Source organism: Mastigoproctus giganteus, chromosome 5, assembly GCF_048544385.1.
Source record: "Mastigoproctus giganteus isolate SK-2022 chromosome 5, ASM4854438v1, whole genome shotgun sequence".
NCBI classification, from domain to species: domain Eukaryota; kingdom Metazoa; phylum Arthropoda; class Arachnida; order Uropygi; family Thelyphonidae; genus Mastigoproctus; species Mastigoproctus giganteus.
In genome coordinates, this window is record NC_143579.1 from 12,122,992 (window position 1) to 12,147,544 (window position 24,553).

A 24,553-nucleotide genomic window follows, 5' to 3' on the forward strand; every position below is an offset into this window, starting at 1 on the left:
AGTCTTGAAAAGAGCACGTTCATCAGATGACAGGTCGATAAGATCTTCCTTTTGCTCAATGGTAATTTCAAGACATACCCTCAACATGAATTGTTGAAGAGGCTTACATCCTGCAGTGGGTGATAATGGCTGCAGTTTACCTTTTTTTTACCTTTTAATTTCAAGATGAAGAAATTTCAAAAGCAAAGGGATCACGAATTCAATACAACTTTTTTTTTCTTCTGGAGATACATTAAATAGTTTGAAAAAATTCTTAATTAGCATTGTTAGGTGGGCAGCAATGACATCCCTAAATTGTAAAATGTCAATATTATTGCTATTAACAAAAAGCTATTCGCTTATATCCGCTGTTTCGGCCATCCACGGCACGGTAGGTCTTGGAATGTATCCCCCGCAGATATGAGGGTCATACTATATAATGCAGAAAAGAGTGTCAACCATAATTTTCACTTCAGATGCAGTGTTTTTATTTATTTTAAATAAATAAATGGATTATCGGAAGCATTAGTGAAAAACCGAAGTGTGTTGGAATACTTTTTTGAGGATAGTGTACACTGTGTAACAGATCGCCCAAAAATTATAACCATATACAGTAACCTTGAACTTGTAACATACAAATATAAATCCGTTACACAGTGGAACATATCATCTCTTATTTGAAAAGATAAATATTTGGAGACTTTAAGGAGAGACTAGGAAGCCACCCAATGATATATGTATCATCAGATATCTGTGTAGAAAAAGGTTTAGTTCACGTAAACAGATAAATAATGTGGTTCTTGGGAAAAAAATATTAATTTTTATGACAAAAAAAAAAAAAAACATGTAATTCTACATTTTTAACCAAAGATTGTTTATTGGAACTTGAGTAATTTATGCTAAACCAGGATTTTTCCATTTCACTGGCTAATCTTGCTCAAGATTGTAGTTTTGAATTCCAAAATTGATTCAAAACATCTTGATTTCTCATCAGATATTTGGTACTATAGTTCTGTTTGATTTTTTAAGCTGCCAGAATTTTGTAATGAATCTGTAACATCTGTTTGGGGCAAGATTACTTCATTAGTTAAAAAAAAAAACAAAAAAACCCTCTTGTGGTCTAATTTTTTAAACTTCAATAAGCTAATGTTTACTCTCAAATGCTCAAGTAACAAATCGAGTTTGCACATTGCTATGTACATAATGTGGCTATCCTACCTGTACAGGAATTATTACATATAAATATGGAGCATGGGATTAAACATCTGTAACTATAAAAATTTGTTTGTGTTCCATGTAATGCTTTTCATACACTAAAAAAAAATTGTATTCAACAGATGAGGTAGAAAAACGACGTCGTTTACGAAATAGGAAGGCTAGAGAAGAAAGAAGACGCCAACAATATATAGAGGAAGAAGAAAACAGAAAGCTTGGAAAATGTAAGCAGTATTTCTGAATTTCGTGATTTTTCATTTTTGTAAGTTTACTAAAAATTGTATATTTTTCAGTTACCAGTTATATTTTGCCAATTACATTGCAAATTCTTGGATCACTTCAGGGTATACTGATCACATGATAGACTATTTCTTATTTTTCATCTGGGTATTTAATTCTAAAGTGAATTTGGAACAACTGTTTGAGTAAGTTTATCTAGTTAATTAGAAAAAATCAGTCTAATTTTCTTGAGAAAATTGCATAAATGGACATAAATTTGGAGATTGCTATTTTTTAAAGCGATGGCCAAACGTACGGAAAGATAAAAAGATTATAACTTGCTGAGGTAAATGATTTTATTTGTACACACAAAGACAGAAGATTGTGCATTTTTAAATTTTTTTTTATTATCCTGGATATACTCATGCTTTGAATACATTTGTAATTTGTGTGATGTATTATTAACATAAGAAAATGTGCATAATGATATCATCCAAAATTAAAGAAAAATAGTAGTAGGACCTATTACTGTAAACAACACACACACACACACACACACACACACACACACACACACACACACACACACACACACACACACACACACAGGAATTAATTGGTCTGATAATAGTGCAAGGATGAAAGTGAAATTTACACAAAATGCCAAAAAACTAATAGGGGAAGGATAGTAGAAATCAGAAAAGATGTAGTGAAAAAGAAGGAAAGAATGTTAATATCCTATGTTATTATGAATTAAGAGAATTAAAGGCTGAATTGAAAAGCCAATTAAAGAGGAAGGAGCTGTAAATTAAAATAATTAATGTGTAAATTTTGCAAAGTAATTAAACCAACAAAAGGAGAACTAGCCAGCATCAGATATGGGTGGTTAAATTTAGTTATAAGTTGAAAAAAAAAGGGGAAGCAAATGTGCACAAATCTGATGTTAGCTAAAGTGAATATTGATACATGATCAGGTATTTCATCAGGGGACTACACCTGACCATGTATCAGGAATTGTCTTTCTATACTTGTCCATATAAGTGGAGGAAGAGAAGCAAATTAAAGAATAAAACTAGGTGGGATACGTTATAGATATAAAATTCATTATAGATATGTTATATAAGATACTTTATAGATATAAAACGGACTTAATAGAGAGCTGTGAGAAGAAAAGGAATTAGTGACCTCTATAGTCGTATTTTGATTAAATATGTGCATAGAGATACATAAGAGTAGCATTGGAAAAGAGAAAGTATGTCTAAAACATAAAAGAGAAAGTATGTCTAAAACATACGTTTTAGACATACTTTCTCTTTGCCAATGCTACTCTTATGTATCTCTATGCACATATTTAATCAAAATACGACTATAGAGGTCACTAATTCCGTTTCTTCTCACAGCTCTCTATTAAGTCCGTTTTATATCTATAAATAATTATATGCCTGAAGCTCAGTCCCTAATGTTGGTACTGCTTTTTAGATACATTTATCAACTCAACCGAATATGTTCGCTATATTTTCCCACCTTCTTCCTTCCGCTACGCATTACTTAAATTCCAGGTATTGTTTTTATTTTCTCATTATACTTTCAGTTTCTGTTTCAGCTCATTTTTAGGACTGTTTCGAATTGCATTTTTTCGGCTCTTGATTTTCGCTTTCGTTTTTCCTTCTTCACAAGCATTTGGTATTAGTCTCCTTTTTATACTAATACTTACAAAGCCAGGGCCCTTACTAAAAGGTTGGACTTTACAACCCCCTGCTATCCTAGTACGTTTAATATCTTTTTCTATATGTTTTCCTTTCTACTTCTACTTTTTTCTGTTCGTAAAGCTATTAGTGCAATACGAGGGTGATTTGAATGTTTTAGCTATTTTTGTCTCTATTTAATTACTCCTTTATCCTTCCCTGTCCTCAGTTTAATACATTGCCCTATACCATTTGCTTGTTCTAAATTTAATTAATCAAATTTATATACTTTTTCCATCAAATTCCAACACTAATATTTTTTCCAAAATTGCATAAAATTCTAAATATATATATATATATATTTTTTATTTTTTTCAGTCTACTCTGAAAACATCTATTTATATTTTATTTATTAGCTTTATCCTTATTTTACCTTATTTTTATGTTACTGACATTGCATTGGGACTGCCTTGTCCATATTCTGAACGAGTAATGCTGCTTTATCCCACCTAGTTTTATTATTTAATTTGCTTCTCTTCCACTTATATGGACAAGTATAGAAATGCAGTTCCTGATACATGGTCAGGTGTAGCTTCCTGATGAAATACCTGACCATGTATCAATATTCACTTCAGCTAACATCTGATTTTTGCATATTTGTTTCCCCCTTTTTTCATTTTCAACTTATAGTTAAATTTACCCACCCATATCAGATGCTGGCTGGGTCTCCTTTTGTTGGTTTAATTACTTTGCATTAATTATTTTACTTTACAGCTCCCTCCTCTCTAATTGGCTTTTCATTTCAAACTTTAATTCTCTTAATTCATAATAACTTATAGGATATTCACATTCTTTCCTTCTTTTTCCCTACTACATCTTTTCTGATTTCTGCTATCCTTCTCCTATTAGTTTTTGGCATTTTGTGTAAATTTTGCTTCCATCCTTGCACTGTTATCTGACTGGTTAATTCCCACATACATATATATACTTTTGCATCCTTTACTGCTGCTTTGCGTAGGCGCCTCCGTAGCCAGGTGGGAAGGAGCAGCAGTGTGTAGCACAAGCTTCTTGATTAGACCGGGGTTCGAGCCCGTCACCACCGAATACGGAGAAGACGGAAAGGTCAGCGAATGACCACTGCATATCCTGGAGCAATATGGCCTTAGTTGCTAATGCTCGAAATAACAAACAAGCTGCTTTGCGCATTCAGGTGCATCTGTCATTTCATCCTTATTTTTATCTATCAACTAACACTTCTTGTATAAACTCAGTTCTGTATTAGGCATTTCATGTGTATACACACTGAAGAGCCAAAACATTATGACCAGCAAATCGAAGCAATTGCAGGTGAACTGTGGTGCGTGCACGGGTCGGGACACATTATAAAAAACATGTGATACTGAGCTCTGTTAATCAGTGTTACTCTTGTTCTTCAGATGGGAAAGGCAGCGGACTTAAGAGTTTGACAAAGGCCAAATTGTAATGGCCAGACAGCTGGGTCAGAGTATATCCGAAACAGCATGGCATGGCTGGTGGGGTGCTCATGGTCAGCCGTGGTTAGTACCTACCAAAAGTGGTCCGAGGAGGGAGAACCCATGAACCGCCGGCGAGATGTTGGATGACCATGGCTCATCGATGCTTGAGGTGAGGCAAAGGTGCTCCTGGACGGTACGTGGCAACAAAAGGGCGACTGTGGTGCAACTCACCGGTAACTGGAAATGCTAGTGATGGGAGTAATGTGTCACAGGACATAGAACCCTGCTGAAAATGGGGCTGTGTAGCCACAGGCTGCTCTCAGTGCCCATGCTAACCACGGTTAATCAGCAACAGTGCCTACAATGGGCACACAAGCATCGAAACTTGACCTTGAGTGATTGGAAGAAGGTCGTCTGGTCCGATGAATCACGTTTGCTGTTGCACCATTTGGACGGCCAGGTATGCATGCGTCGTTTATCTGCGGAAGTGATGGGGGCCTGGATGCACTGTGGGACGAAAACAAGCCGGTGGCGGCGGTGTCATACTTTGGGTGATGTTCTGCTGGGATACCCTGGGTCCAGTCATCCCTGTGCCAGGCACTCTGACGTCTACCACCTACCTGAACATCATTGCCGGCCGGGTACACCCTTTCATGGCAACGATCTTCCCCTCTGGCAGTGCCATCTTTCAGCAGGATAATGCACCATGCCACATTGCCCGGATTGTTCGAGACTGGTTCGCAGGATGTGAGGAAGACTTCCAGGTATTGCCCTCCAAATTCCCCAGACATCAGTCCTATATAGCATCTGTGGTTTGTGTTGGAACAGCAACTCCGATCTGCAGCATCTAAACCACAGACCTTACAGGAGTTAAAGGATCTGCTGGTTACATGTTGGTACCAGATACCACAAGACACATTTAGAAATCTTGTAGCATCAATGCCTTGCCAGGTACAAGCTGTTTTGGCTGCACGAGGAGGACCAACATCATATTAGATAGGTGGTCATAAAGTTTTGGTTCATCTGTGTATATTTATACACACACACACAATTTATTAATAAGAATTTTACGAAGAATGTAACAGTATATATTGTTAATAATTAATGGTTTATGGACCAGGGATGCTGCTAAAATTAAGCAGATATAACCCAATGACCATAATGGATACTAGAGTCTGCACGGGCCTACATTTTTTATTTTTTCCCCGCCCGATCCGAGCCCAAATTCATTACCACCTGACTCACTCAAACTGATTTTTATCCTGGCCTGACTGAAACCTTTTATATAAACAAAATCGCTAAATTTCTGAAGTTTCATAATAATAAAAAATAAACTTTCAGATTCAAAATTCAATATTAATAATTGTATAACAATAATAATGAACCATATTAATTATAAAAAAAAATAAAATGTAATAAATTTTCAATTCACCATATTTAATATAATTGCTAAACGAATATTGATATCCACCTCTACCAGTCACCTCTTTGCAACTTTTTATTGCAAATTGTTGTGTAGAAATAAAATCGAGTCACCACTGTCACTACTTAAATTCATTTGATGCTCTTGCAGTATTGGCCGGTCAGTTCCATGAAAGACTAAATTTTGTGGAATTTTAAAGACGTTCACGAAGTGCGGCTTATTGGTCAATTAAAGGTGTCAACAGACAAATAATACACATTTTTCCTAAAAAATCCTTTAAAAATTTAAATACATAAAAAAAAAAAAAAAACCACAATTTTTTTTAAACATATGTAAGAAATAACCCGAAAAAGTCAGAAATATTTGAAAGAACAATTCATTATGATTATTTGTACCTGACCCGAACCCAAACATTGTTTGTGTTACCAGCCCGAGCCTGTGCAGACCTCTAATGGATACATAAGTTTGTAGATAGAGAAGAATGGAATAGAATAGGTAAAGGTAAAGGGCTAATGGAACTGAAATTGTAATTATGAAGAACAAGGGAGGGACAGAAGTAATTATAAGTACTTAATGCTGTATCCTATGATTTCAGTGCTTTCTTCAAGGACCAGCCGCCAAAATCAAAGGAAAAAACAGCAAAAAGTAGAGCCCCTGTTTCTGACATGAAATATATGCAGCACGTGGTAGATTTGAAAAGCTAGTATAGATGATCAGGATTAAAATTTAAATCATAAGGCATACATATATTTCAAATCTGACCCTATATATATATATTAAGTTATGAAGAAAAATAAAAAGTGGCAAAAGAAATAAAGAACGGTTGGACTTAATGGTAGTTTGTTCTTAGTTGTTTTATTTATTTGATTTTCTGAGGATAGTTTTACAGATTAATCATTTTATTTCACATTATTTGGCCTTGGGGCTATCACTAGGGCACCAATCTAAATTTGTTCTTTATTTGCTTGTAAATTTAGTATACATTTGCGTTTTATTTAAAATGTTGAGAATTTTAGGTACATATTCTTTCCAAATTACCCTTTCTCTAAATCCACCCCTCACTACTCTCGACTTCTGTTTTTTCTAATATGTTTTAGTTATTTGTTTTTTTTTTTTTGCAGTGCTTGTCCATCTTACTGCCCTATTTTAATTATGTATGTATATATATAATCCCCTTTATTTCCTAAAAAATAAACAAAATGCATACGCATCCTGGAATATTGCAACAGATACAAGTTATATATAATTTCAGATAGTACATCCTTAGACCATGTTATCAGATTCAGTAGTAGATCATTCATTAATTCTATTGCTGCATTCACAAAAAAAAAAAAAAAATATATATATATATATATATATATATATAGAATATTAAGGATAATAGAAAATTATTAGAAAAAGTAAATCAGTCCAATAATAATACCATCAGGGACCTAAGAAAATACAAAAAAAAAAAAAAAAAAAAAAAAATTCACTTTTTACCGACAATCTAGCTGACTTCAACTGGGGCCAACCACCCAGACTGAAGGCAAAAAACAACAAGAGGTTCTCTGTTTCTGTGAAGATCAATATATGCTAAGTAATTTAAATCTAAACCAAATATAAATCGAATGTAAATAAAAAGTTAAGAAATTTTAGAATTATTAGAATCAAATGTAAGAAACAAGTTAAAATATAAATGTAAGCATATATTAATCATCGTTGACCCGACAGAGAACGTAATTTAATGATTAAAATAAGATTAAATATATAATACATACTACAGTGAAACTTCCCTTTAACGGACAGCCATGGGGAACGAGAATGTGTCCGTTAGAGAGAAGTGTCCGCTAACAAGAAGTCTGAGGGAGAAAAAAAAAAGAAAGAAAAATCGTTAAACGTTTAATGTAAAATTAAATTAAATTATATACAGATTTTGCACAATATTTTTGTAAATAATATACATACAATTGTGTTATGCATATTATGACTTTATCTTAAGAAAAATACATACAGTAATCACTTATTTTCTTCTGCACCTTCTTCCGGCTGATAATTTTGTTTTCAACATTGGTTTGGAGTGAAGAAACCATCGAAAGTCCTTCAGTATCTTCTTCAGCGGCGAAAAACATTTTTAAATGATTGATTTGTATGAGCACTTCTTCTATTTTCATCGGTGGTTCGTCGTTAATATTTTCTTTGACAGAATGACCTCCTTCCATTTCTTCATCCTCATGAGGAACTTCTTTAAAAATATCGATGATGATGTCGTTGATATCTAGAGCACCATCTTCTGTATCTTTGTAGCCAGGGTCACTTGTAGCGGAAGTATGGTACATTATCAATAGATGTTGAAGTTCTTGTTCTTCTTGGTGCTCCACATGCTGTTCACAACTTCAATTTTTGCGTTTGAGAAGCCAGACTTTACAAAACAGTTCACGACAGTTTGTTTTCTAATTGCGTTTACTGAAGAGGAAATCCATTGAATCGCATCTAGGATGCTGATTTTCTTTGCAAGGTCACTCGCACATGTTACATCGTTCATGTTTGCAATGAGATGTCTTAAAACACGTTTTCTAGTGAAGTTTAAAATTTTTTATTATCCCTTGATCCAAGGGCTGACACTCTGCAGATGTGTTTGGTGGCAGAAAAATGATTTGAATGTTGGACAATTCAATGTGCGGGTGAGATCCAGCATTGTCCATGAAAAGAATAATTTTTCTGTTTTGACGAATCATGTTTTGGTTAAATTGACTTATCCATTCGCTCGTGATATCTCGTGTCATCCACGCTTTTTTATTAGACTTCCAGTCAACATCCAAGATTCAACTTTATGCCCTTGAAACAACGAGGATTTTGTGGGTTTCCTATAACAAGAGGTTGTTCAAAGTCTCCCAGCATATTTGTACACAATAGTACAGTCAAGCATTCCTTAGAAACTTTTTCCGCCCTGGCACTTTTCGTTTTTTAGACTCATTGTTTTTTCAGGAAGAGCTTTAAAAAACAACCCTGTTTCGTCACAGTTGTAAATATCCTTAGCTTCAAAATCACGACATAAATCTTCCAATTTGACGGTCCACTCTGTTACAACCCCAGTATCAACAGATCCACCTTCACCACTTACGGTTTTCCAAGAAATTTTATGCCGAGTTTTGAACTTGTCAAGCCATCCCACAGAAGCTTTGAACTCGTTTACTTCCACTTGGAGATTTTGCAACCTCCAAAGCCTTTTCCCTAATAATAGGCCCATTAATGGGAATTTTTTTAGCACGTGCACAACAAAACCACTCATAAGTAACATTGTCAATTTGAAGTCCAACAGTTTTCAGGAATGATTTTTGAACCTGATCATTTACGTGTTGCCAAAATTGTTTGAGCAGTTCATTTTTTTTCTTTAGGATGTCGCTTACCTGCGTCTTCCCGATTTTGAATTTTGCAGCGAGATTGCGAACACTTTTTTTGCCGATCATACGCATTAATGAGTTCGACTTTATCTTTTAAAGTTAAATGTTTACGAGAAGATATTGTGCACTTCACACGACACTGAACAAAACTGAAAACTGAAACTCAAAAGACGAAAGGCCGACCGTATTCCCCTCCCCCTGCACAGTAATAATCAGAAGTTTTACACGTGCCTTAAAATTCTTGAAAAAGGGTTTAGAACTGCGACGTAAACCTTGATAAAATTCAGAGAATCAGAAATAGAAAATAAACACACGATTGAGGCAATACATGGAAGAAATGTTCCTAGAAAAAGGGCCGTGAGCTCGCCTGCTGTCCGTTATGGGGAGATCAAATTAAGTGCTAATCTAAACGTAATAGTGCAGATTGCCTGTCCTTGTCCGTTACAGAGAATGTCCGCTAGACAGAAGCTGAATACACGTTAAAACCAATAGAGGAGAATTGGGGAATTTGAAAATGTCCGTTGTAGAGAGAGATGTCCGTTAGGAGAAGTTTCACTGTACATATCTAGGACATAATGTAATAGTCGTCAAAATAATATGTGGTGCCCCCTATGTGATGGATATGGTAAAAATAAATATAAATCAATAATTAAATTTAAGTTAACGCAAAGAGAAACATGCAGATAGAAGAAAAACTAAAGGAGTAGGAATAATAGAACCTGAACTCCACAAAGGCAAAAAATAGTAGTATAGATAACTATTTTTCGCCTTTGATTTATATTTGGCACATTCGATTTATATTTGGCCTATACTGGTTTATATTTGTTTTAGATTTAAATTACTTAGCATATATTGATCTTCACAGAAACAGAGAACCTCTTGTCGTTTTTTGCCTTCAGTCTGGGTAGTTGGCTCCAGTTGAAGTCATCTAGATTGTCAGTAAAAAGCGATAATAATTTTTTTTTTTTTTTTTGCATTTTCTTAGGTCCCTGATGGTATTATTATTGGATTGATTTACTTTTTCTAATAATTTTCTATTATCCTTAATATTCTATAGACATTATGGGTGTATTGCATGATTGCTTGCAACTGCATTGACTCATAAATATTAGTTACAGTTACTGTCGTTTTAACTTTGTTTCCTTTTTTATCACTAATATAATTATATATATATATATATCTCCTATTCAACACAGGGTGTAGATTGAACCTTGGGTGTAGATTGAAGTCACAATAGCAATTGATGATTTGAATATTTCATTAGCCATTCTATTATTTTAATTTTTTCATTGCACTAATTGGTGTCTAGAAAAAACAGGAAGCTTCAAGTTATAATTTAACCAGTTTGGACAAAAGTGTTCTGTTGCCAATATGGCATAATTGAGGAAACAGCAGCAGAAGACCATATCAGGGATGCATACAGAAATCAGAGATTATAACCATATCCACGTTTACAAAGCTAAAACGTTTCAAGATGTTTTAACTGAATTTGTTGAAAAAAACGAAAAGGATAACGTAGTTTAGTGTTAGTAGTATTAGTAATGGCCGCATGGTGCAAGAAGGCCTATGGCTTATGCTGCACCAGCCAAAAAAAAAAACCCCAAATAAAACAATGATAAAAAAAATAATAATAATAATTAATAAAAGAAAAGGAAATTAAACTTATCATCCTATGCGCTTCTCTCACACGAAGGTACTATCCAGATGACCTTTGAATTTCCCCAAACTGTCAGCCTCTACCACCCATGTAGGCAACTTATTCCAGTAATTTATAATTCGTTGGCTAAAATAAAACTTCTTGCAGTCTAATCTAAACATTTCCCCCCGTAACTTGAATTTGTCCCCTGATTCTAGCATCACGGTTGTCTCGCGTGACACAGAGACAACCCCCAAGGCAGAATGCGCTGGTCCCGAAGGAACTAGTAGTTGTTGGTGACTCTATTGTCAGGGAAATGGGGAACATGCTTTGTAAAAAAGATAGGTGGAACAGGACCAGGGTATGTCTGCCAGGGGCAAAGGTTGATGAGGTTGTAGAGCGAATATCATCTTTTAAGGGCACAAAAGGTGATCTAGTTGTACACGTTGGCACTAATAATATTAAGAGTAGGAGACCGGCAGAATTACTTAACAAGTACAGGTCACTGTTGAACAAAAGCCGAGAATTAGGGTTGAATTTGAAAGTGTCTGCAGTTCTGCCCAGACACGATAGGAGGGAGTATATGATGAGAGCCTTGTCGATCAATTCGGCCCTGGAAAGATTGTGCAAGGCTCAAGGGGTAGAATTTTTTTCAGCCTGGACTGTACTTGTTAACAGGAGAGATTGCTTCTACAGGGATGGGATACACTTAAATAGAAAGGGTGCAAGAATATTTGCTGATGCTATCGAGGCAGTGTTAGGTGGGTCGGAAAACTGCTAGCTTGGGGGGAGACAAAGACCAATAGATTGACAGTAGCCACTGGCAGAGGTGAAAGAGATTCTTGCGCTGCTTCTATTAGAATGAGCAGAAGCCTGAAAAACAAGATGCATGGTATTTCAGAGACTGCTGGGAGCCATTGCGGCACAAGTAAACACATGGGTTGTGTTAGGGTAGCTAAGAATAGAAACAGGTGCAGGTATACTTACGTGTACACCAATGCTAGGAGTTTAGTAAATAAATTTGATGAATTTGAGGTATTGCTCAAAACATCGAAGGCAGATATTGTTGGGATATCAGAGACGTGGTGTCACACAGATATAAGGGATGCGGAACTGCAATTTGGGGAGTACAACGTCTACAGAAAGGATAGACAGGATAGGAAGGGGGGAGGTGTTATGCTATTAGTTAAGAAACACATAAAAACCAAGGAAGTGAAGCCAGTCGACATTGCTGGACAGTGCAGTGTGGAGTCAGTTTGGTGTGACATAAACATTGGGAGATCAAAATTGAGAGTAGGAGTGTGCTATAGGCCTAATGACTCTGATGAGTATAATAAGGAACTGTACAGGGAAATAGAGTGGGCCAGTAAATCAGAGTGTCTTATAATGGGAGATTTTAATTTCCTAGATATTGACTGGATTTTGGGGGCTGGTTACTCACACACTAGCAGGGCTTTTGTGGATTTATTGGATGATTGTTTTCTACATCAGCATGTTCGGGAGGCAACTAGAGGGAGTAATACTCTTGATTTGATTATCAGCAGTGATTCTTCATGCATTAAGAATCTGCAGATAAATGAACCACTAGGTGGCAGTGATCACAGTGTGCTGAAGTGGGATTTACTCAAAGAGGTAACTACCATTAGGGGTAAAGGGAAGGGTTATTGCTTCCGTAAAGGCGACTACGATGGACTGAGACAGTATTTAAATTCTATACAGTGGGACCAACTGATGATGTTACCAACAGCAAATTCAAAATGGGAAGCATTCAAAGAACTTATCTTGGAAGCTACTAGGCTTTACATACCAACTAAGAAATATTGTTCAAGGTTTAGGCCAAAATGGATGTCAGATGAACTAATGAGGCATATGGCAGAGAAGAAAAATGCATGGGATACATACAAATTAACACATGACACAGAAGCCTATGATAGATACAAGTTGATATGCAACCAAGTTACAAAGGAGGTTAGGCAGGCGAAGGCAGATTACGAGAAATCCTTGGCAAGGGATGCAAAGAAAAACAGCAAAGAGTTCTTTACTTATGTAAACTCTAGAAGGAAGGGGATGAATCAGATTGGTCCACTTGATATTGATGGGTCAAGTGTTGATGATCCTGCTCAGGTAGCTAACAAACTAAATGAATATTTTGCATCGACATTCACACATGAGGAGTTATTCAGCGAGGGGAATGCCAGAGGTGTATTCAACTCTAGCAGTAAGCTACAGAATCTTGAAATAACTGGGAGTAAAGTGGAGGAGAAACTGTTGAAGATAAACACAAGAAAGGCACCCGGGGTGGATGGGATCTATCCAGTTATATTAAAGGAGGCAGCAAAGGAAGTAAGCAAACCCTTAGCCATAATTATGAGAGCTTCCTTGGACTCAGGGGAGGTACCCATAGACTGGAAATGTGCAAATGTGACCCCAATTCACAAAGGAGGATCAAAGGCTGACACAAGTAATTATAGACCTGTGAGCTTAACTTCTGTTCCAGGAAAATTAATGGAGGCACTGGTTAAAGAAGCACTGCAGGATCATTTAGACAAGGCTTCAGTTATAGCTCAGACACAGCATGGTTTTGTTAAGGGGAAGTCTTGCCTGACCAACTTGATTGGATACTGTGATGCAGTCACAAAAGAACTGGATGCAGGGAATAACTTTGATATTATATACTTGGATCTTAGAAAGGCTTTTGATACTGTTGCACATGGAAGACTGCTACACAAATTGGAGCAGTGTGACATTGGAGGCAAATTGCTGCTATGGATAAAGGGGTGGTTGAGGGGGAGAAGACAGAGAGTGGTAATCAATGGACACTGCTCATCGTGGACTGATGTTATTAGTGGAGTCCCTCAGGGCTCAGTGTTGGGTCCATTATTGTTTTCTGTATTTATAAATGATATTGATGATGGTATATCGGGCTTAATGTCCAAGTTTGCAGACGATACAAAGGTTGGCAGGGTTGTCAAGGACACTACTGACTATGCTGCTGCAACAGGATCTGGAAAGGTTGAGCAGATGGGCTGAGAGGTGGCAAATGAAGTTTAACATTGACAAATGTAAAGTACTACACATGGGAAACAGCAACCCCAGAGCAACGTATCAACTCTGTGGTACAGCACTGACAGTGGTAGAGAATGAAAGGGACTTGGGGGTGGTTGTGCAGGCAGATATGAAGTTCTCTGAGTAGTGCAGACGGGCTGCAAGAGTAGCTCATGGAGTATTGTCAATGATATACAGGAATTTTTCCAGCAGGGATAAGGAGGTGATTATTCCATTGTATAAGGCGATGGTCAGGCCACACCTGGAGTACTGTATACAGGTCTGGAGGCCTCATTTCAAGAAGGATGTAGAGCTGCTGGAACGAGTAAAGAGAAGGGCAACAAGATTAGTGAATGGAACAAAGGGGGTGCTCTTACGAAGAAAGGCTTAAGTTTTGCAAATTACAGTGTCTGGAGACTAGGCACCAGCGAGGTGATCTGATAGAGGTGTATAAAGCCTTGAATGGTTTAAGCATGCTCAATGCTGATGGGATTCTTCCTCTAGCTCAGAAAAATCACCTGAGAGGGCATAAATTCAAATTGAGGAAAGACAGATGTAGGATAGACGTGCGGAAATTTGCCTTTAGCCAGCGGGTGGTTGGTTGGTGGAACAGACTTCCATCCCTTGTGGTGGAGGTTGATAGCCTAAATAAGTTTAAGGCTCAGCTGGACAGGTATTTTGAACGAACAGAGGGGTGAAGTGGAAGTGGTTTTTTTTTTTTTTTTTGGCTGATGCTGCATAAGCTGGCTTTCTTGCATCAAATGCCTCTGCTAATGCTAATCATTTATAACCTTGAAAATTTCGTCCTCATTCATTTTACTGATGCCTCCCAGAGCCTTAAACACCTCAATCACATCTCCTCTAAGGTGTCTAATTTCCAAACTCTGCAACCTACTTATTCAAAGTCTTTCTTCATAAGGACGCTCTTTTGCCGATCTCACCAGGTGAGTTACCCATCTTTGCACCCTTTCAAGAAGCTCGATATCTTTCTTTAGGTGCAGTCTCTATACTTGAACACAGTATTCCAAGTGTGGTCTAACAAAAGCCTTATATAATGGGATTATCACGTCCCTATCTCTACTTGCAAAAGTTCGATAAATCATCGATAGGAAACCATGGGCCTTCCTTGCAACCTGTTTACAATGCTTAGAGAATTTCATCTAAGGATTTTCCCAGTGATTCCAACCTTTTCCAGCTTATAAAGCAACCGCTCATGTGGGACTGAGTCAAAAACTTTGCTGAAATCTAAATAAACAATGTCGAAATTATTCCCTAAATCCAGCTCGTGAGTGACCCTTTCAAAATAGCGAACCAGATTTGTTAAACAAGTTTTTCCCTTTGCAAAACCATGCTGGGTATCCTTGAGAATTTCAATTCGATCCAAATGATCCTCAATCCCACCCTTGATCATTGCCTCCATGATTTTCCCTACCACGGAAGTGAGACTGACAGGTCGATAATTTCCAACTTCACTCTTAGAGCCACCCTTATGTATGGGAGATACACTGGCACTTTTCCAATCCAATGGAATCTCCCCAGAGTCTAGTGATGCTCGCATAATTAGCCTCAATGGTTCAATGCACTCACTTGCCGCCTCCCTAAGATTATAGGGTATATTCCATCAACTCCAGGAGCCTTACTGGCCTGTAGGCTCGAAAGTTTTTTCATTAAATAATCTTGCAAAATTTCAATATCATTAATTACATATTTTTCAACTTCGATCCCACAATTTCCCATTGCCACAAATGGTTTTTCATTTGTAAATATTGATGCAAAATAACTGTTGAGTTCATCTGCAACGGCAGCTAGTGTATTTAATACTATCCCCTTTCCCTTACGTAAAGGTCCGATCTGGTTTGTCCTGCTCTTCTTGGCATTTATATATGTGAAGAATTCCTTATCCCCCTCTTTGCTCTGTTTGCTAGTGCTTTCTCATAAACTGCCTTTGCCTGTCGAACCTTTTCTGTGGCTCTATTACAGATCATCTTATAGGCTTCAGTACTTTTTATTGCTCTGTAACCTTTCCATGCCACCTTTTTCTGCTCAAGTAATGTGGCAACTTCACTATTCATCCAAATTGGAACCCTACTCGTGGAGTATTTTTTTTTTTTTTTTTTTTTTTTTTAATGGTAAATACACATTCAAGGCATCTGTGATTAATGTTTTAAAAGCATATGACAGTTCAATTGTATTCATTCTATGTGCGATATCTACCCAGTTAATAGAGGCCTTGTAGAACCTCCAATCCAAGCACGGTACTAAGTACTATAGGTTCTAATACCTCTCGTGTTTGGGGTTTACATAAAAAAAAAGAAAAAAAAAAACCTTAAGACATTTTAATTTCCTTTTCTGAAATTAAAACCCATTCCTTTGTCTTTTACTGCTGCTACCTCTCTCTCTCACATCATCATCATCCACCGTAGAACTCTATGATCACTTCCTGCTACTGATTCCTCTTCTGTAAGCCCTGTTATGTCATCTGATTCATGGGTGATGATGAGGTCTAGGATATTCTTTTCTCTAGTACTTTCCCTGACATGTTGATACAAATAAGTCATCTAGTCAATTTAAAAATTTTGTTCTCCATGTCGAGTTTCCTTCCCATTTTCTCCAATCAGTTAGAGGCAAATTGAAATCACCCATAATAAGACATTGACGCTTACTTGCTCATTCCATTTGCATGTAGAGCCTTTCGTCATAATCTTCACAATCACCTGGGCTGTAGATTACTCCTACTCGCATTACACCTTTGTTTCCAACTATCTCACACCATACAGATTCTATACTAGCATGTGAAACATCTGAATCCGGGAAAGCTATCGTCGCACTCAGGCTGCTTCTGATAAGAAGCATTACCCCACCACCCCTTCTACCTACCCTATCCTTCCTAAATACATTATACAAGCCGTACTGAAACTCATCATCTCCAATTTCCGGGTGGCACCACGTCTCCGTAAGTCCTATTATGTCCGCGTTACTTGTTTTAACCAGCAGTTCGAATTTGCTCATTTTATTGACGACACTTCTACCATTACTATATAAACAATTAAGACTTACTGTTCTTGTATATTTAACAACCCTTGAAGTTTTTTAGGCTCTCTTCCCTGGCATTAACTACCTGCTCACTTGGAATGTTTCTGCCCCAGAAACATTCCAAGTGAGAACTCTTGAGGTATGTGCAAGAGTTACTTTGATCAATATTATCAGATAAATGCATGTCATTATTTCCCACATTCCTCCTAACTAGCAGTTTCCCTGAACCTTTAAGATATCCTCAATAATACTGGCAAAAACGTTTGCACCACCTTTGTTTAAGTGTATCCCGTCTCTACAAAACAAATTCCTTCTACCTACAAGTGTGGGCCATGCTAATAGAAATTTCTCCCCAAAAGCCTTGCAGAGTCCTTCAAGTCTTGAGTTAATCCACAAGGCTTTTAACATATAATCCCTTCTATCGTGTCTGGGGAGAATTGCAGACACAGACATTGTGGCCTAGCTTGCGGCATTTCCTTAGCATGGTCCTGTATTTTTCCAACAAATTCGTCAGATCGTGCACGTTTAATGTCATTAGTCCCCACATGAATAATAATATTCTCTTTACCCCCTTTAAAATCTGACAATCTGTTGGTGACATCATTAATAGTTGCTCCCGGCAGACATAACCTGTTTCTACTCCACCTATCCTTATTACAAAAAAATATTTCCCATTTCCCTGACAATGGAGTCTCCTAATAAAACAATGTCCTTTTGAACCAGAGTAGTTTGCACTTGGTTTTTCTGTTTTGAGGCTCGAATCGGGTATGCATCACTTGGTAGATTGCCGGAGTCTTGAGTCCCCGACGAGCTCCCAGATGCATTATTCTCGAGGGCAAGCACCCGTTTTTTTAGTGATTCAAATTGTTCCATCAGTGCACTAAATTGTAATTTAAGATCGGTGCACTCCTTACATCGATCAGAAATAATCCCCAGGTGAGCTATGATTAGTCACCAGGTCGACCTTGGAAAACATTCCGCAGGAAAACAATCCGGTTCCGCAACGGATTAAATTATGACTCGCCTGTAAATCGCCATCGGCTATTTCCATGTGAGTCACGATACCCTGTGACGTGCTTAAGGCAGATTTCGTAACTACCATTATAAAATTACCTAAATATCAATGAAAATTAACTTTAAAAATTATATCTATAATATTATAAAAATCAAACTGTTACAGGAAAACCTATAACAAAATAATCGAACAATACCTAAATAAATCAAATATTTAAAAGCAATAATCAACAGTAATCCAATCCACTTAACTGAGGAGCCCGACGAAGCGCGTCTGCTCACCTTGAATGCCAACACAAATTAGTTTAACTGAATCAGGAGGATTCACAGAGTTAATTTAAATGTTCAGAATATTAGAAGATAAACAGAATTTAAGATTTTCTTGAATTCACAGACAAACTGTAATTAGCTAAATATTCCAGAAATGAATTTGCATGTTTCCTACTGCAGAAAGTTGCAAGTGATCAAAAAACACAGTAGAAGAAAAATAAATAAAGATAAGATAATAAATACTGTATATGATAATAAATTAATATTGGAATTTAAAAAAGAAATGAAAGAAAGAAAAAAACAAAAGAATAACCAAAATTAAAAGAAGCAAGCAATGGACTATCTTTTTCAAACCCTATACTGGAAACATGAGGGATTGTATCTTTTTTTTTGCTCCATTGCAGAAGAGAAAATCACAAAGTTGTGATCTGAGGTGCCTAAAGGACCACTCACTTCGGCAGTGTACTTAGAAGGGTTGTTTGTGATAAAAAGATCAAGCGTGTTGGCTGTATGTTAGGATTGTCAGGTATTCTTGTAGGTAAATGAACAATCTGTGCAAGATCATTAGTAATTGCAAAAGCCTCAACATCTCATCCATCTGGGTTGGTGTGACTTGAAAACAGAAGCCAGTTGGAGTTGTGAACATTAAAATCACCAAGGAAAATTACCTCACTGTTAGGAAAGTTGGACTGGAGAAAGTCAAGTTGCAAAGAGAGGAAGTCAAAGAGCTCCAAGTGATTAGTGGAGTTGGGAGAACAGTAGAGACAACAGATGAATTTGACACAATGAGGTAGAGAGATTTTAAGCCAGAGTAGATCGAAAAGAGGAGATTCCAAATTACCAAGTCCCTGACGGGGAATGTCGGAACGGATGTATGCACAAGTACCACCTTTGAGGCAAAAGGAATTGTACAGTGAATAATTTGGGCAACTGAGATGAGCAGTAGTTGAATCAACCGATAACTGAGATTCTGTCAGAAAAACTACACTGTGTTTGGCAGACTGCAATTGGAAATGGACAGCATTTGAGATTAGAATTGAGACCACGTATATTTGTGAAATGAACTAGGATGTGTTTGGGAGGTTTAGAACTTTTCACAGATAAGCTTACTCTATTAGTTGACAAATCATGATGTATTCAATAGTAAGAAAAAGTGGGGAGAACATACTGTATGAAGTAATGAAATTTTTGGATATGGCGAACACATGGTAAGAATATATCCAGATCCTTGACATATGTGACCTTGACAATACCTCCCGCATACACACTACTCAGACTCCCTCCAGTCACTATCTGGCCGAGTAGAGGTCGCAAGATTATACACTAGCTGATCTGGAAGCCTCCTAGAGAGTTACCAATAGGTTTGGTCCTGTGTACTAACTCTTGGCTGGCCTGCGAACACCGTTTTAGAGCTGTACTCTTGAAATGTAAGGAAGATTGGATCTCACCATGATGCTCATCATAACCGCAAAAGTCATCAGTCCTACTGCATGATGGAAGAGATGGGGAAGGGTTGACTGGAACTTAGCTTTGGAAACTAAACATGGGTTCCACCACTTCAAGCTTCCAACAAGCAAAGTGGTGGTATTGCACTGGTATATTAGAGTCATCTACCACCTAGTGTTGCCCGGTTACACAGAGGGGCAGCATTCTTCCATGTGGTGTGCGCACCACACTTTGACCCCTGCTTATGTTGGTTCATACCTGGGTGGTCACCCACAGTGTGCTTGTGCATAGAGGTTATACCCAGGCTTACCAACAGTCCCACCATCGTGAAGGTGCAAGCAGAGGATTTGGCTGTCATAGACCATCCAGACTTTGCCGAAATTGGGTCTGCTTGACTTGAATGTCACCCGAATATTAGTTTCATCAGCGTTTTAAACTCCCAGGTAAGAAGTTCTGGAGAAGTTCGAATATATCCCCAATTCATAAAGGTGTGTGAAGGGGTGACATGACCTGTTACTTCATCTGTTAGTTTTTGGTGCTTCTGTAGCCAGGTGGGAAGGAGCAGCAGTGCATAGCACACATTTCTTGATTAGACCAGGGTTCGAGCCCATCACCACCAAATACGGAGGATGTGGAAAGGTCAGGGAATGACCACCGCATATTCCCGGAGCAATATGGCCTTAGTTGCTAATGCTCCTAAAAACCAAATAACAAACAAACAGTCCGTTAGTTTAATGTCTATTCCAAGGAAAATAATGAATCACTAGTTAAAGAAGTAATGCAGGACAATTTGGACAGGTATGCATTATACTGCAATCACAGCATCAATTTGTCAAGGGGCAATCTTGTTTAACCAACAAACCTGAATGGTTACTGTGATGCAGTGATCAAGGAACTAGATAGGAAAAAATAATTTTGACATCATATACTTGGATTTCAGGAAGGCGTTTGATACTCTTGTACATAAAAGACTGCTATATAAACTGGAGCAGTGTGGCATTAAGGACAAGTTACTGCTATGGATAAAGGGATGGTTAAGTGGAAGAAGACAGAGAGTGGTTATCAATGGGCACTGCCCTTCGTGGACTAATATTATAAGTGGAGTTCTCCAGGGTTTCTGGCACCTCCGTAGCCACGTGGGAAGGAGCAGCAGTCCGTAGCACACGCTTCTTGATTAGACCGGGGTTCGAGCCCATTCACCACCAAATACGGAGGATGTGGAAAGGTCAGGGAATGACCACCTCATATCCCGGAGCAATATGGCCTTAGTTGCTAATGCTCCTAAAAACCAAATAACAAACAAACAAACAAACAAACCAACCACGATTTCTTCTTCATTGTTGTTTTGATATTTATGAAATGATATTGATGAAAGTATATCAGATTTAATGTGTAAGTTTTCAGATGATGCAGTGGTTGGGGCTTGTTAATGACAGTCATCAGGGTTGAGCTACTGCAACAAGATCTCGAAAAATACGTTTGATGGACTGAGAAATTGCAGTTGGAGTTTAAATTGACAATTGCAAAGGTATTGCATATGGATAGCAGTAATGCCAGAGTAACTTATCAATTGTGTGGTACTACACTCGGTAGTGAAGAACAAAAAAGACCTGGGGGTAATTGTGCAGTCAGGCAGGAAACTCTCTGAGCAGTGTAGACATGCTGCCAGGACAGCTCATGGTGTTTTGTCAATGATATACAGAAACTTTGCTAGCAAGGATAAGCAGGTGATTATCCCTTTGTATGATGCTATGTTTAGGCCGCATCTTGAGTACTATATGCACATCTTGTGGGTCACTTTAGGAAGGATGTAGCTCTGCTGGAACGGGTGCAGAGAAGAGCAGCCAAATTGGTGAGGGGAACAAAAGGGTGCTCTTGCCTAGAAAGTCTTCAGTTCTGCAAATTGCAGTGTCTCGAGACCAGACATCTGTGGGGAGATCTGATTGAGGTGTTTAAAAACCTTGAATGGATTGAGTAAGCTGAATGTTAACGGTATTCTTCCACTTGCTGAGACTACACATGTGAGAGGCATAAATTCAAGTTCAGGATGGTTGCAGGATAGATGTGCAGAAGTTTTCCTTCAGCCAGTGGGTGGTTGATTGTTGGAACGAGCTTCCATCTTATGTGGAAGTGGATAGGTTAAATAAATTCAAAGGACAACTAGACACATTCTTGGAGAGTATGGATGGGTGAATTTTTTTTTTTTTTTTTTTTCTGATGCTATATAAGCTTGCTTTCTTGCATCATTTGCTGTTACTGCTATTAATATGCTTTACTTACTGATTAAAGTATGCCTCCATCAAAAAGTATTAAATAAAAAATAGAAAAAATCAAACTGAAAAGAACTAAATATTTTCACAGCATAATTTGGAATCCATTCTAATCTAGTTGCATAACTGTTCCTCAAAGAATTAAATATATGTTTAAATTTCCCTTTTCAAACCTCCACACAAGCATCGGAATGGCCCATAGTCATGTTTAAATAATTATCAAAATTACAGTCAGACAAACAAGAAGTGGATTTCTCAACATTTCATTCCACGAACACATCTTTCTCAATAGAGTCAATTAACTCGAGAGATGTTTTTGATGCACCATCCCAAATATTAGGTCAGTATTTCATACAGAGCGATTTTATTTATTATATATATATATATATATATATATATATATATATATATATATATATAATTTTTATTGTATACGAAATTTTTTTTGCATACAATAGTTTAGAAGAAAAAGAAAACAGTTTTTTTTTTCCCCTGCTGTTCTGATGCCAAGAGAAGTCAGGGCAATCATAGGTAAACATGAAACCTCGTGTTCAGTTTGCAGAGCAAAGCTTCCCCCCCCCATCTCTTCCATCATGCAGTATGACTAAAGTGACCAGACGTCCTGGATTTCAGTTGTTTGCCCCACATTAATCCCAGGGGCTCACATCTGGTGAGTATGGGCTTGGCCCACCCAGGTTCCTGAGCTGGACATCATCATTCTTCTCTTTCTTGGTGATTCCCTTCTAGTTCTCTCTCTCTCTCTCTCTCTCTCTCTCTCTCTCTCTCTCTCTCTCTCTCTCTCTCTCTCTCTCTCTCTCTCTGTCTCTCAGGGTAACTTGGGGAATTTTTTTTTGGCTAGTGCAGCAATAAGCCTCAGGCTTCCTTGCACCATATAACTAATAATAATAATAATAAAAAAAAATTGCAAACTGTCCCAGATTGGACATGTGGCCTCCATACTTAATGGCAAACAATGCAAATCATTTGTATTATATTTGCCGGGAACAAGTAGTACAACGGAAAGAATTTTTTCGATAGCAAATAAGCTGTGGATGTCAACAAAAACACAGCTGACGTTAGAAACACTGAAAGATATTACAAGTTAAGTGCAATTTTACTAATTTTTGAGAAGAATTGTACGAAGAAATAGCAAATAATGAAGAATTATTAAGAAAAATTCACTCAGCAGAAAAATATATTTAATTATATTATTAAATTTCTCTTGTTTTTATTGTTAGAAGAAGTATGTATTATTATTATTATTATTATTATTGCTCTTATATATTATTTCTCCCTGATTGGGGATTCCTACAGGTATTGCCACCAAGTACACAGGGTGGTTGTTGTTATGTCTGGTGTTACTGTTGGTTGAGGAACTCTCTGACTATCCTACAGGGTTCAGGATTGTGACTTTTGGAGTTCCTAGTAGGTTGCTGCTAGGCTGTTATATAGGGTCTTTGGCACCATACCAGTAGTTGACATAATGATCAGGATGGTTGTTACCTGTTGCACATGGCACATATCTTTTATCTTCTGTCTTATGTTTGTGTACTTCCTGATTTTTCCCCCATGGGTTTTCTGCAAGTTGCCAGCATTGGGTACTGCTGTGTCAATCAGATAGGTAGCCTTTTTCTTCTTGTTGACAAAGGTCCAGTCTGTCCAATTCTTGTCCAGTCTGTTGTGCGGTATTGTCTTATCTGTTATTATGTCATGGTTCCAGCAGCTTGTGGGTTGGGGTCTCTATTACTGCCAGGGGTTCGTACTTGTAGTACAGTGTACACTTTCATTGATCAACTGGTATTTCTTTGCTAGCTTCTGATGTATTATCCTGGCTACCTAGTCTTGTCTGTGAGTGTACTCTGTCTGGGTGATCACCTTGTGGTGATGTGTTGGATCGTTTCTAAGGCCAAGTGGCATCGTCGACTTGTGTTATCTGACACTTCGGGCTCTTTGGCGCTGTATTTTCTATGGTTCCTGATGTTGATTACCTGGTCTTGGATGGTGAGCATAAATCCCTCAGTCTCAGGGAAGAGCGTCCCGCTCGTGAGCCATGCATTGGATGCAATTTTATCTATGTGATTTTGATGGAGGTCCTTGTGTCTGCCATGGAGTGTCTTCTTTGCCCATCTTTCTAGCTTCATTTGTGAATTCTGGATGGGAGGGGACTCCTCGCTTAGGTTGAGTGGGGTATACCGCTTGTCTATCTTCCTTATGACCTTGTGGAGTGCTGCTGTGTGTTTCTGAAAGTAATCCTTCAGGTTAGCAATCACTGTTTTCTGTTGCTCGATGAAGTCTATCAGGCCTCTTACTCCTCCTTTCGGAGCAGTTGTCAGTCTCTGCACGGCTGACTTTGTTGTATTGGTGGTGTTGGTGACTCTTGGTCATCATTGTCCTTGTCTTTCTCATTATCTCCTCCAGCTCAGTATTAGTCCAATCTATGACCCAGAAGGAGTATGTTAG

General features: G+C 37.7%; 1 protein-coding gene across 1 annotated transcript in view; it reads left to right on the forward strand.

Moving 5' to 3' along the window:
* LOC150085173 (E3 ubiquitin-protein ligase RNF10) overlaps positions 1–24,553 on the forward strand; it is a 197,799-nt gene that overhangs the window by 123,919 nt on the left and 49,327 nt on the right. Inside the window, exon 13 of the mRNA XM_090373063.1 lies at positions 1,317–1,418. Within this exon, the coding sequence (XP_090229189.1) occupies positions 1,317–1,418 (102 nt within the window). The remainder of the gene's footprint in view (positions 1–1,316; positions 1,419–24,553) is intronic.